At 35.2% G+C, this 18,539-nt stretch overlaps 1 protein-coding gene across 17 annotated transcripts in view; it reads right to left on the bottom strand.

The window, feature by feature from the left end:
• Positions 1 to 18,539, bottom strand: part of LOC119640090 (F-actin-monooxygenase Mical) — an 81,112-nt gene that overhangs the window by 14,423 nt on the left and 48,150 nt on the right. For 11 of the 17 annotated variants that reach the window (XM_038037896.1, XM_038037897.1, XM_038037895.1 and 8 more), the window contains 10 exons: positions 6,854 to 8,248; positions 6,560 to 6,789; positions 6,357 to 6,489; positions 5,439 to 5,911; positions 5,253 to 5,317; positions 4,162 to 4,410; positions 1,660 to 2,163; positions 780 to 1,049; positions 240 to 708; positions 55 to 170 (listed from right to left, as the gene is read on the bottom strand). In XM_038037896.1, the coding sequence (XP_037893824.1) occupies positions 55 to 170; positions 240 to 708; positions 780 to 1,049; positions 1,660 to 2,163; positions 4,162 to 4,410; positions 5,253 to 5,317; positions 5,439 to 5,911; positions 6,357 to 6,489; positions 6,560 to 6,789; positions 6,854 to 8,247 (3,903 nt within the window). In that variant the 5' untranslated portion in view covers position 8,248. Of the gene's footprint in view, positions 1 to 54; positions 171 to 239; positions 709 to 779; positions 1,050 to 1,659; positions 2,164 to 4,161; positions 4,411 to 5,252; positions 5,318 to 5,409; positions 5,912 to 6,356; positions 6,490 to 6,559; positions 6,790 to 6,853; positions 8,249 to 18,539 lie in introns of those variants that run through there. The other 6 variants (XM_038037894.1, XM_038037899.1, XM_038037900.1 and 3 more) reach the window with 6 other exon arrangements.

Raw genomic sequence — 18,539 nt, forward strand, 5'->3', positions numbered from 1 at the left:
AAAATTAACAAAAAAAAAAGAAAAAGAAAAATCATTTGAAAAAAACTACTTTACCTCCGTCTCAGTATCTGTTGGCAAGTTTGGAGGTAAAGGTTGTAAGCGTACTTCTTCGCGTCGCAATTCACGAGCCTTCTGAAATTCTTCGCCTTCCGTATCATCTTTGCCGTCGTCTGTATATAAAGAATAATTGAATTTTAATATTGTATATATAAGATGTCATCACATCAATTGCACTTTACCTGCTATACCTTCACTGGAATCATAGAAATCATCGGAATCATCAGTTTCCGTATAATTTTGCTTCCCAATCCAATCGGAAGCTAATTGTAATGTTTGCGCCCCTAGCGGTGAATCATTGGCCTCCTCATACATTTCGGAATCGGACTCAGTATCGGTTTCGTCTGAGCTCGTTAGATCCGAACCCGAATCATTATTTGATTCTGGCAGAAAATTGCGTCCCGACCATTCATGCTCATCTATAATATGCTCTTCGGAAGGCTCCCCATCCGACATATTATCAGTATTAGCAAATTCGATACGTTCTGGTGTCTGACCGCGATCTAATAGTTCCATTTGAGTGACGCTATCTACAAGGCCGCGTTTAATCTCACTGTCTCCGGAAGCGCTAACTATTGCTTTAATAGAATCCAGAGATGTAATTGGAGAATCTTCTTGAGGCTTGGCAGCAGCTTGTTGTTGTGCATTTTTCTATTACGGAAGAGAAATTCCATATTAATGTATTTTCATTTTAGAAGGTTTACGAAAAATGAAAAATGTACCTTTTGTCCTTGCTTACGCACTACAGGGCGTATAGCCTTGGCAGGCAATCTAAAATGTTGCGTACAATAGAATCGTCCACTAGGATCATCGCGATCGAAAGCGTAAGCTCCTAGACGCAAATTTGAATGACAGTGATGACATTTAAGACAGGCACGATGCATAATCAGGCCTTCAGTATGAAGTTTCTCCATAAGATAAACAGTTTGCTTGCAGAAGTGACATTTCTCGGAGGCTGATTGCTTTTTAAAAGCCAAAGCCACCTTGGCAGTCTTGGTTTACAACAAAACGAAGCAAGAGAAGCGCACAAAAAATAAAAGAAAAATATTCAATACGAATGGGAAGACTGAATTGTTTTATGACCTGCGCCATTGGGAAGAAACGCGAAAAAAAACTTTTTCCTTTCAATCAAGATTTGCGGGCGAAGCTTTTTACGCTAAAACTGATTGTTAAGAATTAAAGAAGTAGGTCTGTCTAGATATCTTAATTTAACCAATGAGACCATTTATAAGTTTTCGTTAATTCTCAACAGTCGATCCGTTGTTACCGACAACTTAATTAAGATTCGATTCAATTCATATAACGAATGTTAGTTGCTTTGCGCTCTGCTGAGTATATCATGATGTTAATGATGTATGAAATTTTGATTGCGTTGGGTTAGTGTTACTGCAAACTGCGCTTTAGCAAAAAGTATAAGCTAACGAAAGTTTTGCTTTTGTTCTTAAAAATAAAAAAAACGTCTAAGTAATAAATTATAAAAACTAAAAAAAAATTCTACAAAATTTAAAAACTTAAAAAAAAAAAAGTAGGCAAAATATTGATTTGTTTTACGAGAAGTAGTCATGGGATTTGGTTTGTTTTTTTTCTTAAATATTTACTCACAGGTTTTGCTACTACAGTGGGAGGATTCTTTTCTTCAGAGGTATCTTCGCGTTTAACAAATTGACCGGCGATGGAGGCCACTTTATTGCGACCGCGTTCACCTACTTCCAGCACTGAGCCTTCTTTAAGTTGTTTATCCAGATTCTTTAAAGTTTGATCGATCTCTTTGAATTTCTCCTCAGCCGAATCTTGACGGTTCGGTTTAGCCATTTTATTTTGACGCGCTTGAAATTGTTCTTTACTCCATTTGGGCACTTTTTCCCGGCCTTTCGGTCCGTGAACCTCAGTCTTTTTCGATTGTTCGATTTTCTTTTCAATTTCACGTATTTGCCAATCGCTGCTATCTATTTTACCGATCGCACGCATTAAATCTTTGGGTTTCTTCTCTGGACCACAACCACTGCGTGATGTAATACGCTGTTCCATTGAACGTATACGATCACTAAACTGCTCATCGACGTTACCACGAGGCAGAGCGGACGGTATATCTCCTCGTTCACGGTCCTAATTGATGGGAGGACGTGGTTTGGGGGATTATAGGAATGGGGTGCAACCACATATAGACAAAGCCAACATCAGAGTGAGTTTGTTTTTAGGAAAAACAGGCAAAGAGATAGAAGGAAAGTTGTCAAGGTAAGCGGGTATGTGTGTACGTGTGTGTTTTCAAAAAAGTAAATACATTAGATAAAATGTGTTACCAGAGTAATTATAATAAATAAAGAAATAAATTTAAAATCAAAATATATATATATATATACATATTTTATATACATATATATATATACATATATATATAAAGAAAAACAAACATATTTTTGGATCATTAAGATAGAAAGAAAACAAAGTTGAAATAACACAAGAACAACAACAATTAAAACATATTACAATCCGTGAGAAGAGGATTAAACGTAAGTACTGGCTATGAAAAAAAAAATAATATATATATCTGAAAATCAAAATTAAATGAATATTTCAAGCAATGGTCGCAATTTCGATTTAATCTCGGTCGTTCCTTCGAGCGTTAGCTACAGTTTTTAGGCAAAAGCTTTTAGTTTTTTTAATAAAATTCGCTGAATACGTTAGGTTTAAATAGATCCACATGGTTATATCGTTAGAAAAATCAAGCATTATTGTACGTACGCGTATTGTACGTGTACGACTTCTTATATGTACATCGATAAGTAAAGCTATTTGATTGGCTGTGCCTACATATAGTCCTGAAGGCAGATTAATTTCAATACGTAAAATTTGAGATTATATCTGATCTTCTGTCGATAAATTGTCTTCAAATGATAAATCAAGTCAACTGAAACATCAGTTAGCTGGATAAAGCAGTAACAGTAACAGATCGATCAGAGGCTCATATGATCTTCTATGGCGAAATTTTGCAGATTTTATTTCTCACACACATCGTATCACATAATACTTAAAGACAACTCTAAGAGGAATACAATCAGATGCCTAGGTACCATGTGTTCACTGCTCAGTAAAAAAATTCACTAAACATAAAGTAAAACGTAACTAAAGATACATTTTTGATCTGATCGTGCGATAATGGCATATTGCGTGTAAGCAAACTGGCGTAGTTGACGTTGGCTTAATTTAAATATCGCCAAAAAATTGATTTATTCAATTTGAGGTTATCCGTGACCTCTCTAATCCTCGGACAACAATTTGACACACTTTAAAGGGATGTTTATACTGAAGAAAAAAAGATATGCAACGAAATTTCGCGAGCGAGAAGCAAAATACATTGATTAAAACACTTTATTTATTCAATTTGAGGTTATCTTCGACCTTTTTGGTAAAAATTTCTTCTTTGAAATTTGTTTTTTTTTTTCATTTTAAGTGTTGTATCTTCCGTAGAATGGTTTCTTTGACACTTCATATGTAGACGAAAAAAGCAAGTAGTTTTTGCTTAAATCCTGCTAAGAAATCATGCATAGATCAGATTATTTATTATTTTGGAAAGTGTTTTCTAATAACTACGGTTTTCTTCGGTTTTAAACAACAGCGACTAGAATAGCCACTGTTACAATTATTGATTAAAACCGATTTCACATGACTAATCAGAGGAGAAGACATATTTTGAAATTTGATCGCCATAAGTTCATTCGTGATTAAGAGAATTTTTGTAGCCAAGTCAAGGATATAAGAAAAATGATTTCAATTCCACAAACTGCTCACGAAACTTGGTCAAGCGTCTTATTTTAGTAATTAGATGAAAAGCTTGCTTCGAGACCTATCAAATAATGCAAGGAATGCATGCAAGGAATACAATGAAGTAACCATTTCGACACGCGGACATTTTCGCCGCACATAAATGTTATATAATAACAAAGCCCGTCGGGTTATATTAATGACAAAAAAAAAACAGCACATGTACACACACATACACACACACAGAGGGACAAATTTATAAAACAAAACTGATCACTGTGATGAGTAAAATATATTAGCATTTGATATTTTTTGTTTTTTGTCATGCGGTTTATCGCTTACGGGATACAATAACTTGCGTTCCAAATCTTTGACACGATCATTGAATTCAGGCGCCTGTTGGCGGTACAGAAATATGGAGTAATCTTCGAAAGGACTATTATCGTCGTGTTCACGCAGCAAAGTGTTGGCCTGCAGCATATGAAGAGATTTATAGAAATTCTGTGTTTGCTGCTGACGTTGTTGACGCCGTTTGCTTAAACGATCCTGGCGATTTTGTTCGACCTCTTGTAAACGCTTTTGCCGTTCTTCCTACATATTGGGTAAACGGATTGAGCGTTTTTATAAACGTTCATCAAACATACACATACATATGCGTGCACCCACACAAACACACACACACACACGCACACACACATACACAGAAACACGCACGCACACATAACGAAATAAGTATGTAAAGTGAGAATTAGGTTTTTTTTTTTTTTTTTTTTTTTTTTTTTTGTAATTGAAAGGATTTTTCATTTTGTTTTCTTTTTAAATATTTGAGAATATTTATAGGAGGGACATATGATTTATTAAAAATTTTGACATATACGAAGGACAATTACAAACATAAAAAAAAAAAATACCTTTCGTAATGTTGCTGTGAAATCGTTACTCAGTATGTGTGTACTCTGATGATAATGATTTATCATGAAGTGAACCTTACGAATGATGAATTTAGAGAAAGATTCGTGATTCTTGTACTTTTAATGCTTTTACGAATTCAATTTGTCTTGACTTTGAAAAGTGATCACGTTTAGAAAAAAAAAAAAAAATTCTCGTAACGGGTAGATTAACAATTCATTTATTTGCATTTTTGAAAATAGGCAAAATTTTATAATCTTGGAAATTTCAAAATTTTTACAAAAAATTTGAAAATTTCAAAAATTTCTAGAATTGTATTAAATGTAATATAAGTTTTTGTCCAATTCAAAGAAAAAATATCGATGACCATAAATGCTAAAGAACGAGAAAAAGATTACGTAACAGTTGCGATCACTTTTCAATCCGATTTTCTTCATTTTTTTTTTTTTCTTTTTTTTTTCTAGGATGTAATGCCAAACAATATATACAATAGCATCCGAAAGTATTTTTATAATTTTACTCACAATGTTTGCGGCTTTATCGGTATTGTTGCGTCGTTTCTTAGCTCTTCGTGGAGTGTCAGTTGGTGCTGAATGCGATAAAGAGAGGAGAAGAAAAACAAAAAGAGCCAATCCAGAAAAGATAAGAAGACATTTAAGAAACAAAGCATTATCAGCCTACATATAAACATCTCTGTAACAAACGCCCACCTTGACCTGTGCCTGTTGCATTACCCGCATTATTATTGGCCATTAATTGTTCATGTTTGCGTTGTCGTTTTAACTTCTCTTCATCGAGAACGGAACGTCGCTGCACAATATGCGGTACATCGACCATATCATGTAACGGCGATCGGGATTTCGGTGGCTTCGTAGAAAGTTGTAACAATTTGGAAAAGTCGGGTTGAGCATGAGCATTATTAAGGCGATATTTTTCACGTAGCTCGGTGAAATCGATTTTCGGATGCTTTATATGCGGTATTTCGCCACGGAAGACTTCGCATATTTGTTCTAAGTAATTCAACCATATCTTCGATTCAATACTTTGCAATTGCAAGGAATCTCTGCCGTTCATAATACGCTGTATATGCATTTCTTTTTCCAATATCCTAAAAGCGAGATCATTGCTTTCCACGGGACTTAAATCTTTGACTGCATTCATATCGACTAGATCAGGACGGTAACTGCAAAAGAAATGCAATTTTTAATTTTCACTTTAGCTTTAATTTGCTTTGAAAATCCAATCGATTTTTTAAGAGTTATATGATATATAAATCTATGTTCCACTGCCTAGAAAAACAACTCAGTCCCTAGCCTTATACATTTTAACGCATGCCCTCTAGTGACGCAAAGTTTAAGGGACAAAGGCACTTGACAAAGATTTCATAAAGAGGAGCACGAGGTAAAATAACTTTTAATTGGATGTAGATATGTACTATTTTTTTATTATTTTTGACGCATTTTTAGAACATGCGTACGAGATCTTTTCAAATGTGAATGGAAAATCTTTACGTTTCATATTTCTTCCTATAAGTTGAGAAGTGCTGTTGACCGACCGACCTACTTACATAACTTGCTTAATGCTTAAGGTTATTTTAAAAATCTACGGCCCTTTTGCTTGCCGCTTACCGGTTTATTAAAGCGCACAGCACTTTGCCATTCGTGAAGATATCCGAGGCTTCTTTTAATTCCTTAGCAAATTCATAACTATGTAATTGAGCGCAAACCCAACGTAACAATATTGAACTTAAAGGCACCGAATCTATAAAAATGCATTGAATCTTTATTAGAAAAACAAATTTCATCTTAAACTTTTTCTTGTCCATTTTTACCGCCACTACGCCGTTTCCTTTTGACTGGTGTATCAACCTGAGTTATTTGCAACGTATTTGTATCCATATAGGTTTGTTCCAATATCTGCTGGTCGTCGGTGTCCACGAGATGCTTTATTTGCCACACATTAACCGAAGTACGATTCAGATTTGGATAACGGGTCGCGGGATCCACAGTATAAGAACCAATATCTCGTTGTAAATTTTCTGGTGTCGTTTGATTCAGAAGCCTTCAAAAATCAATAGGAAATTCAATGCGAAAAAACAATCGCCGAAATTCATTTTTTAACTTACCGATATATACTTTCTCGCTGCGCAACCACGCCCAGTATGCTGTTAAAGGAGTTAGACCATAATTTGATAGCGTAAGCAGAATCCATGCTAGATAGGAAGCCTCGAGCACAGCCTGATCCTGTCGGCCAGAACGGTTCAAGGAGACTATCGCCCACCAGGCACTGCAGCAAACGGAATCCTTTGCGTACAATCACCCGACAAGATGATTCGGCCGCAAACATTGACGTGAAATCGAACATGGCCACGTCCGGTTTTCCATAATGATTAACGGCAAATTCTAGATTTGGCATTTGATATTTGGTAGAAAATTCAGCTGCTTCACGGGCGTAATCTAAAAGCTTCTCGGTATTTACATTGGCTGGAGCCAGCAATTCGGCTGGATCAGCAAAGTCTTGTAGTATGACGCCCTTATCAATCAGGCTGTGCTTTTTGGCAGTCATTACAAAGTAGTGCGTTTCATCCTTATAGTACACTATGTTCTCTAAGTCTATACCGGTCGTGTGGTAAAGCTCTTTAAAGAATGATTGATTAAATATGAAGGCCACACCACTAATCTCCTCAACTTTGGCTTCCGCTTCGGTTTTCTTATTAATGAAATTGGCTGTTATGGCAATAGCCAATTTACCACGAAACTCTTTCCGTTTAAAGCTTTCTAAGGTGTTCCGCTTGCCATCTGCGCCAATCAAAATATCAAACTCATAGTGCGAGACAGCGTGATCAATAGGTGAAAGAGCTGCTCGCCATCCACAACCGTCCCCAGTAGGTTCTATTGTTCGCTCAAATGAAACACCCTCGTGTATCTCAACGCCCAATAGCAGAGCTACTTTTAGTAATATGCATTGCAGTTGTCTAATCGAGATGTGATCTATTGAACCCGCACAGAATTTGCCATAAAACTTTTTTGCTCCCAAGTTACGTAAATCCGTAATCACAAAGGGCCACAAATGTAAAACGTTGTTGCGGGAAATCCGGTCACGCTTCTCTACCACAACTACTTTGGCACCCAAAAGTTGGGCTTCGATGGCAGTGCGCAAACCACACGGACCCGCCCCAATAACCAAGACTCGTGTACCCGTGCAGGCATTTCCTTTGGCGTAAACGCGCTGCGAAGCACGGGCATCGAATTTTTTCCACAAAGCTTGCGCTTTCCATGAACGTACTTTTGCTTTCACCTTCGGATAGAAATCGTTAAGGGGAGAAGGACGTAAGCCAATCAGTTCGCACATGTTGCGATGCAAACCGAGTATCTGACGCATAGTTGTAGCCACGCAAAAGAGATCGAACAGCTCGGCCGCTGCAGCAGCCGCCTCATTTTCGGCCATTTGCTGCTGCGCCAACAACTGTTGCTGCAATTGCAGCTTTTGCTGTTGGCGTTGATATGCCGATCGACTCATGCTGCAAAAAAAAAAGAAAAAGAAAGATCGCAATTAAAGGAAGAGAACATTAAAAAGAATAAAATAACAACAGTAATTGCAATAAAATCAAAGAATTCCCGTCTTCTTATGAGTTAAGACGAAAGTCATATAAGTCTGGATTGTCTTCGTAACGCCAGATTTATTCTATTTGACTCATAATAGGTACGCAATTGCAAATTGATGTCTGCAGTTTTTTTACATCGACACCTTTTGTACTCTTCCATCTGTTCTCCTCCGTTGCTTTTCGTTATCTTTGTTGCATTATATTATTCATACAGTTACGGAAGGCGACTTTCAATATCAACTAGTAGCTGGAGCAAAGTCATGTTCGAAGTATGTAGTACTTATAGCGTGCATCTATCTGTCAATTTTTCCGCAATTCTTAAGCTCCTCAAAATTAACTCAGAAAATTGAAATTGTGCACAAGCCTAGTCACAAGTACCAAGTCTGCGTTAGCGGGTTCAAATCTCAATACGTTAGAGTTGACTTTGGCCGTAGTTGCAGTGAGTGAGTGCTCTCAGTCAATAAATGCTTAGCGCGCAACCACTAATCTACGGTCGCTTTCCTACCCCCTTCTTCCTCTTTCGTCACTTTTATTCAAACACTCACGCGTTTTTCACATATTTACCCCGAACTATTTTTTTAGGCAAATCTGATGACTTACTTGTTCACCGCGCACTGCTGTTACTGTGTAACTAGAAGCCGATTCTACGATTTACTGCGACTGTAGCTACCTGTTACCACTCGAGCAGTAGTAATGAATTGCTCCTTGGTTAATGCATGTGCGAGTTTTTATACGTGTTTTGACAAAATTTTTCTTTGTTTCCCCCAACAATGATCTGCTGCACTTGTTTTTCGTGTACTGATGGTGATGCATACATCCACAGTTTTTTTTCACAAAGGCCTACAAACCATTTGTTGCCGATTAACGATTTTTCATAAAAAAATACAATGGAACGATTTTCGACAAGTGATCAGTCATTTTTTACATTATTTTGTTACTAACGGTCTTTTTCTGCACGGTCCTTTTTTTTAGCTACATGAAATCCGCACATAAGGTAAACAACATTTATAGATATGTCCTAAATTCATTAGGTGTACAAATAAATTCCTCCCGCTGTAATTGGTTGTTTCATGAAAATTATTTGTCGCGTTCAATTTTCTCGCAATTTCAGGTGTACACAAGTTAGGTAATGATGTTTGATCACGGTAAGTTGGGGTTGCTTACAAACTGTGTTCAGTGCGTATGAAAAAAAGTTTAAAGAGATGGACATCGTTTATGGAGCCGCAATTTTTCTGCCTTTTTAACTTTTTAAATGCAGCTAAAGGTATGAAAATGGTTTCGGGCAAGAAATTTTTATATTGAAAACGATGAAATTTGCGTACGGCCGTACGTCTCCAGTATAAGCAAAACTAGAAAGTGATTTTCAACTTAAGCTTGGAAATTTTACCGTACCACGCGGCATTTTCCCCCCGATTACCTCTTACTCATGCCGACACAATCATGCTGACCAGGTAAACGGTTCGCAGAAGATGAAGAGATGTGCGAAATGTGTGCGAAAACCTGTAGGTTACTACCGCGGGGGTGTCGATAAGCCATCCGTTAAATAGCTTAAAACCATAGCTAAAGATGATGCATATTTCGATTATCAAACACCGCAGGAATTTATTTATACGTTATTTAATCCGACTTTGCAGGGAAGAAATCTTTCTCTGTTCGTCCGTTTGCGTTCGATTTACTTTAAGTAAGGAAGGAAAGTGCTTTAAGATATAATTCTTGCGTAAATTTTGTACAAGTGGTTGTTTCGTTCGAATTTTTATTTAACTTGTGTCTAGACTTTAGAAACATTGCTTTTGCTTCCAGTAGCTTTTACACCTATCACCAAAGGGGTGGGATATGTTTATTTCGTCAAAACAGTTACAACGTTCAGAAGGAAGCGTCAGAGACTCCACAAAGTATATATATTCTTGATCAGCATACAATTCTAAATCGAAGTAAGCATGTCCGTCTGTCCGTTTGTGAACATTCTCCTCGTCGTAAAAATAAAACTATCGATTTGAAATTTGGCAGAAATGTTGGAAGTTCTTGCACGCAGGCCGATATTCAAAGCGGGTCAAATATTTGAAAGGACACGTTTCCAGTACTACGTAAACCGAGAATACACGTCTTTTTCAAAAGAATTAGAAAAATTGATGTTTTGCTTATAATGTGCAAACATTTGAATAAATATTGTATGGGCGATGCAGTTGTAGCATCAGTGCAAAAATGGGAGAAATTGGCTACACCTACCCGACATTAAAGTGGATTTCATTTCGTTGACATTCGTTCAATACGCAGAAACAGGCTTCAAAAACCCCATAAAGTATATAAATTCTTGGCCAGTTTCAATTTTGGATTGATCCTAAACATGTCCGTCGCCGAAACGAATGTTAGGTATTGAAAATTTTGTGTAATTATGTATCGATTAACTTTTGTCATCATTTTCCGAAGAATCAATGACTAGTGTTATAACAACTGGCTTTCACACAATTCCCGTTGAGTTTCTGAGAAAGAAATTCTGCCCTTACATTCTCATAAAATGCTGGGAACTATTCTCAGCTTTAATATGTACCTAGTTTCTCAAATCCCGTTAATTGCTTATGCAATTCTCTGAAGTCCTCTTACATTGTAATGAAGAATATTGTTCAATATTTATAAGTTTGCTGTATAAAATGCCATTAGAGCTTTACATTGTGATAAAACGGTTAAGAAAACACGCGGTTTGGCGCGGAAAGCGGTTTAGAAACCGCTTGAACAACTATAAAAAGGATTAGCAGAGAGCTTCACCTATTTACAAACTGGTTTGTTTCCTGTGAGAACTATTTTATGTTTCCAAGAGAATTAAATTGAAAATGGGACAGAATTTGTGACTTTTCAATTGTTTTTTTTTGCATATGTATAATTGAACTAAAAAAATACACAAACAGATCACAGGCCATATTTTTGCCCATCTATGGCGAATAGCTTCGTGTATGTATATAAATATCATTTTATCAAAAGTAAATTGATTTCGAATTGAATATCTTTACTAATTTAATTTCATTTAATAATATAATGATAATTGGTTTTTGGAAGCACTGATCGTTTCACGGATTAATTTTCGCAATCTTACATGTATGTTTTTCAATAGTTATTTCTCTCCGCTTTGCCAGCCAATCGGATTTTGCAAATAATAAAATTAAACCGCAATTAAAGATTGATTGCAACACTAATCATAATAGTTATATCAATAGTTGACAATGTAATTGTTTTTTTAGATAAAATATCATCTCAAATATTTTTTTGCATCCTACCGTTATTAAATATCATTAGAATTTTATGAAATATTCTATGTTACATAATATATAATATTAATTTATAATGATAGCGATGATATTTATTCATTAATTACTTTATACCCTAATGGACTTTGTTAGCGAAATGTTAGTGGAATTGATTGTCTCACATTTTTACTTTGTTGCGACTCTTATACCTTTCACCGAGCGAGGGATGTATTAATTTTGTCAGAACTTTTGAAACATCCAGAAGAATGCTTCAGGCACCCCATAATGCATACATAAATTCTTGATCTAGGCATGTAATAATTAAAAAAATATAAACAAATTAAATGTCCGTTCGTCTGCCAGTCCATCTGTCTGTCTGTCTGCGTAATGTCTGGGGTAAACATTCTCCTGATCGCAAAAAATGTACTTTTCGACTTCAAATCCGCAAAAAATCCGACAAATCGTTCGAAGGACACGACCGCAGTAAAGCGTTAACTCGACATACCTCTGTTTCCCCAAGCAAATTTTTTTTTGGTTTTTCTTTATTACTCATAAATTATGAAAGACATAAAGCTGCAAATTTTCCATATTTTTGCAAAATCGACCACACCCATGCTTTTTAAGTTTTCGTCTTATTGCTCATGAAATACATGAAAATGTCTAAAAATGTGTTTATATCAAAATAAATATAGTGGACTCCACGTCGTTATATAATGGACAAGAGTGACGGGAACAAAAGATTCGTTCTCGGCCAGATATAATTTTCCTATTTGTTGTATTTCATAATTTTCAACTTAAAAAAAAAAACTACGCATTTTTCATTGCTGTTGTAATAGCAAGTGCTAGTCATTTTAAGTTAATAAATTTCAGTTAAACGTTTTTTAATTTATGGTTCATTTTCGTTATACGTAAAAACAAATTAAAATGTTAGAATAGGCCGTCAACATCATATACTTCAGAACAATTTTTTCAATGTACGACATTAAATAGGCGAAGAGGTGGTCGTCAAATGTTTCGACCCCAAACCATTTTCAGGATCGACAAAAGACAAATAGATGCGTGGAGAAGTGTTATTGTGTTCCATCCATAGTTTTGAAGCGATTGATATAACAGTGAAAGGTATATTTTTTTCACACTCAACCAGTTGCGGATGTTGCATAAATTCGCACAAACTTTGCATATTCTATGCTGCAAGTGGTGTGAGATGGTTGCTGATTGGGCAAATCCGATCTATGGAATAATTAGGCAAACTACTTGCAAACCATCTCAAAAGAACTATTCATTAACTGAGATCATGTCAACAAGTCGATTAGGATGATTTTCATCCTTAATACACACGGCGGTATTAAAGACAAATTTCGGATTGATATGTGACTTAAAAAGCCCACATTGGGTCATGTAAATAAACTAAAAGGCCTGCCATTACATCTCTCATTCTTCTGGCCTATTACGATTATAAGTCAAACTTTCTCATATTTATTCTAAATAGAACGAATTGATTGAACAATATAAGTAACCACTTTCCAAATTTCTAATTGAGTTCTTGAGGTTTTCAAAGCTCGATTAAAACGCATAAACTCGAAAATACCGAATTAAGAGCAGATCCATTTATACTAAATCGAAACTTGGCTTTATAGTTCTAAACCTTCAAAATGGAATAAATTAGTTCTTAAGAGGACTAACCTTTAAGTTAAGAAACGAAGAGACAAAGAAATGTCTTATATTCGCTCTACGGTGCGGCCATTGACAGTCAATATGCCGCAAAGTTTCACGTTAAAATTTTACAATACTAAAGTGCTTGTCTGTGTCGGTTGGATAATTGGGGATTTTGAGATACTTTTTCGTTGGCCTTAACAAGGATTTGCATTAGATTTTAAGTTAGTATTTCCTATAAGTAATAAGCTAAAGATTTTTGTCTACTTTGGGTGCCTTGTCTAATAATTCGCGAGCTCTCCGGCAGACAGACAGACAGACAGACCTATGGTATTTGCCGATCAAAGTTATATATGTCTATACATCTCATCTTTGTTTTATATATAGATATATATAAATAAAAAACGCAAATATTATTATTATTATTATAATTAAGCCAAAGAAATCAATTCTATGATTAAAGACTTAAGCTCCAGCATCTATCTAAGGCTGGATATAAATAAAAATCTAAACAATGAGTTTTTTTTTAATTTTCTATTAAACGAATTAATTTAATTCTTTAATTGTGTAGTAAAGGAATTTGAACTAATTGTTACTATTATGATATCCCATCACTTCCACGATGTTTAATAAATAAGCAGCAAAAAAAGGTCCAGTGTGTTACATATAAACATCTTGTTGACCATATAAAACGGGAGGGAGGACATGTGCATTACTGCGTGTCTCCTATCTATATTTCTCATCCTTCAATGGATTGGAAAACGAATAAAAAAAAAATAAATAAAAAAAAACATTCCAGAGTGCAATGCGTTTTACGTTTTGTTTTATGGTTTTTTCGATAAACAATGAAAACATTAAATTTAATAATTGCGGAAAATTTTCATGAACACTTAATGGAACTTATCATGTATGAAAGAGGAGAGGAAAGGTTAAAATTTCTTGACCTTTCCTTGTGAAAAGACAGAAAAGCCTTTTGATTAAAGTTAAGTGCAATATAATAACGAAAGTGATTTATTGCGGCTATGGTATGAATTTCTTACAAAGGCGACAAGAATAAAGTTCAGAGATCTACAATCATATCAAGGAATAAATTATAATGTAAAAAAATTTTTATATTATTCTATGATACGACTCGCATATGTAATATATACATATATGCGCATATATATATATATATATATATATATATATATACATATATATCAGAAGAAACCATATATTTTATGATTATTTGTATGCATGCATATGCACGCAGACAGGCACACACATGCACATGGAAAGGCCACAGACGGTTTTAGTGACTAATAATAGAAAATATATGAGCAGAAAAGAAGTAAGAAAAGTTATGACCATCTTGAAGAGAACTTTCGACACTCACCATCTGCCACATCCCTGGCAGAGTTTTTACTGATGATCTGTTGTGACAATTTCCATAAATATATATTTCAATAAATTCATAAAATAATATTCCTGGATAAGCAATATTTAGGTAGGATTTCCAAATGTCTCCTTCGTAAGCGAAAGTAGCCCAAATGTTGTCTTTTTATACGTATAGACGGACATAGAGGCATGTGTCCGTATAAACTAAGCGTATACTAGATTAACTCGAATAGCGGAATTGATAGTTTATTCCCATCTGTTTGCTTCTTTGTTTACCATATCGAAAAGTTGTTTGGAAACAAAGCCTTTATATCGAGTTGTCTCCTCTCCTTTTGACGTCCTTCCCCTCCCCGTTGACCTGCCTAATTGATCCACGATTCGCTTCTAATTCTGAAAAAAACTATGTAATATAAATAAAGCACCCAGCGACGAAATGTGGGTTTAAATTTGCAGAGCTACGTGTATACAATGCTGCCTAATCGTGTTAGACTTCGTCCGAAGTAATTACTGTAAAGAACACTCGCAATGCGATATACGATATACGACGTACGATCTATGCATATCAAGTGCTTGGCCCTATGGTCTATGCGCATTGCAATCATTGCAAATAATGTATACAAGCTGTCGTGGGGCAATATCAGCGAGTTTGACGCCTATCAAATAGAACCTTTCGCTTTCTGTTTTCTTTCTTCTTCTTTGTTATTTGCGTGCGTTCTTACGATATCATCTTATTAAGAAGAACACTTATCCCTTAGCTAGAAGGAGATAGTATTGTTGTGCTGCCATTTAGCGATATAACAAACGTTACGAAACTGTTAGTACACCCTTATCCTTGTAATGGTGATTATAAATAAACTACACTTCTAAAGTTCAATAATCTGCTGAGAATAAAATATGAAAACAACGTAACTGCAACACATCTCTCAGACGGATAAAGAAAGAATTCTAAAAAAAAAAAATACATGTAATTGAGATGAATATAAAGGCATACACATACACATACGCATATATATATATATATATATATATATATATTTATATACTGAAATATATGTGTGGAAGCAATAAATGAAAAAAAATGAAATTATATCAATGCAATAAAATATTCATTACAAAAGAAAAAAAAGGAAAAGAAAACACATAATGAAAATCAGCAACAACAACAATAATTAAACCATATAAAAAGCATAAAATACACGAATATCCTACAAAAGTCATAGGAAATAATAGGCAACGTATTAAGCTATCTATTAATTTCTATATTAATTTATTCACACCTCAAAAGGGTAAAATAGAAATGCTAGCATAAGATATTCAAGTGCTTCGGGCATGTCCGACCAACCGAATGCGCCTTATGCACCTTAAACAAGAATCGAAGACTAGGATCTGTCTAATTGCTTACGGTGAAATGCCAGCATAATGTTTAAGGAATTAAAAACAAAGAGCACGACAAGTTTGGACCGATTTTTTTTAATTGCCGGCAATAGCATCCGCCATGTCATATGCTTCATTGCAACGTATGGGAAATATTATCATCTATATATATTCATATATGCGATCGTAAAATGTTTTTTGCAAATTTGAGAAATTAAAATGTATATTTTATTCGAGAGCAATGGTAACTTGCAAGCACAAATTTATTTTCAAAAGACTGATCAAGGTATTGGAGGAACTAATCTTGCACAGATATTTGTGCCATTTGTATGGGCATGTCGCAACTTAAATACAAAATGGCAATGCGGAAGTTTTCCCAAGGACATTCTTCTTTTAAAAGAATTGCTTGCTTGGCCTTGCTCCTCCTATACAGATCGCAATTCCGTTTATAAAACGAAAATTCACAAAATTCTTGAAATATTGATAAGAGCTAGTAAAGTACGTAGGATTTTATTATTGTTATTAATAATTTACCCAGAGAAATAAGTGCTAAGACTAAAGTCTCAAACCACTAGCATCTAGGGCTATATTAAAGAACTTATTGAAAAGAAAAAAAATCCTTAGAAAATACTAAGACTAATCTCTTAAAGCACTAGCATCTAAAGATTTTTGAAATATAGCTACTATTAAATACCCTACGCTACTTTTTTTGCTACAAACTTTTATATAATTATTTTCAAAATAATGCGTCATACGGGAAGTTGTCGAAAAGATCCTTAGGCGAAAGCATCTCAATGTATTATATTTTAACAAAATGTCTGTATGTTGAACCCAATAAAAGAGATGGAGAGACGGACAAACAAGCTTAGATCGGTATAATAAAAGGTGGAGTTATCTTAAGTCCCTAAGAGTGATTTACGTTTAGTTAAAGGCTTCTGCATAGATAATAATTCCCTCAACACAACACAAAAAAAAGGATGGAGGGACGGACAGAAAAGCTTGGATTGGTATAATAAAAAGTGGAACTATCTCAACTCCTTAGAAGCGATCTACGCTTGGTCACGGGCTTCTACATGAGCCATAATTTCCTCACGTACCACCTCCGACACCGATTCATGCAGACTCTGTCAAGGGACGAATGAGATGTCACATTACATTCTATGTGAATGTGGTGGGATTCATACGAATCCTAAATTTGGAAGGCTTATAGCACGGACGAGTACAATAGACCTTTGAGGCCGGGGTACAGATTGCCCACACAGTTAATAATAATCTCTTTCTACGTCTTGCATGCATTCCAACAAACTTAATATACTGTTATACTCTAAGTGATGTAAGGCTATAAAGAGATTTCAGTTAATAGTTTTTTAGAAAAGTCAAGCAAAAGGTTATTATTATAATTTACCCACGGATGGATTGGAACGTCAATCGGCGAAGAATTGAAAGTGCTAGAGGTACAGTTGCGTCAAAATATATTGTTTCGAAAAAAGCGCAATTAAAGCTTTAATTGATGCTAATTGCAAGCCGTGACTTCGCTGCAGGAAGGGCGCTACACCTAAACCCAAACTTTTATACATTTAGAGGATCGTTTAAGATGATAAAAAGAAATGATAGTAAAAGTAATTTAGATCATTGCCATTTTAAATACTTGGGTTTTTTTCATTTCTTTTTTCTGGGTCATTGTTAACAAAATTGTATCAAAAAAAAAAAATAAATAAATAAAAAACAATCTACTTAAATATGCAAGCTCTATGGCAAATAGTTCGCTTTTTTGATAACATTTAGAGAACGTAATTGCAATGGAAAGCACTATTTAGGTGAGCAAGAGATATATTCAGGTTTCGCATAAGATAAAGCTGTTCCTGCTCGATGAATGGTAGCATTTGTACAAGCCTTAATTTAAGTTGGTAGAGTGAAGCATGCCAATCGATATTTTGCTTACTTTCTTTTATCGGTCTCTCTCGCACGCTTCCCTGATTTGAATGAAAATGCAATTCAGGACAGTCAAGGTCTCTGTATGTGGGAAATAGCGCCTGTTATCATTATAGTGGAATTTGCCAATGAATATTTTATTTTCTTTTAATTGCAATTAAAATATTTTTTTTTTGGTTTGTACTCTTCTTCTTCTTTTTTCAAGCGGCAAAGATCGAGTGTCGCTTTTGTGAAACGCAATGGAAAAAATATTAGATCAGATTTGCCTTCACGATTCTCGGACAATGAGCCGCGCTTCCACCGTCTGCCTTATACTGGCGTAGAAAACTTTAAGAAATCTATCTAATCTCCCCTTGGTAGAGGCAGTGGTAGTTGTAATCAACTTAAATTGCATCCGCTTTTTTTACGTCAAACAGCATACCTACGTACGATTGTTATATATTAGAACTGTTGTTCCACTTACACAATAAGGGCTCTTGAAATCGCTCTTCACCCGAGCACGTAGTTCTCGCACCCGTTTACCATATTGGCCTGAGCAAATATGTTCGAAAAACGGCCGTTATCCCCGCCCGTAAGAGCCGAAGTGTTAGATTCTACATTTGCGAGCAAACACTTGACTTCAAAAGTTA

The sequence above is a fragment of the Glossina fuscipes genome, unplaced genomic scaffold (assembly GCF_014805625.2).
Source record: "Glossina fuscipes isolate IAEA_lab_2018 unplaced genomic scaffold, Yale_Gfus_2 115, whole genome shotgun sequence".
Taxonomy (NCBI): domain Eukaryota; kingdom Metazoa; phylum Arthropoda; class Insecta; order Diptera; family Glossinidae; genus Glossina; species Glossina fuscipes.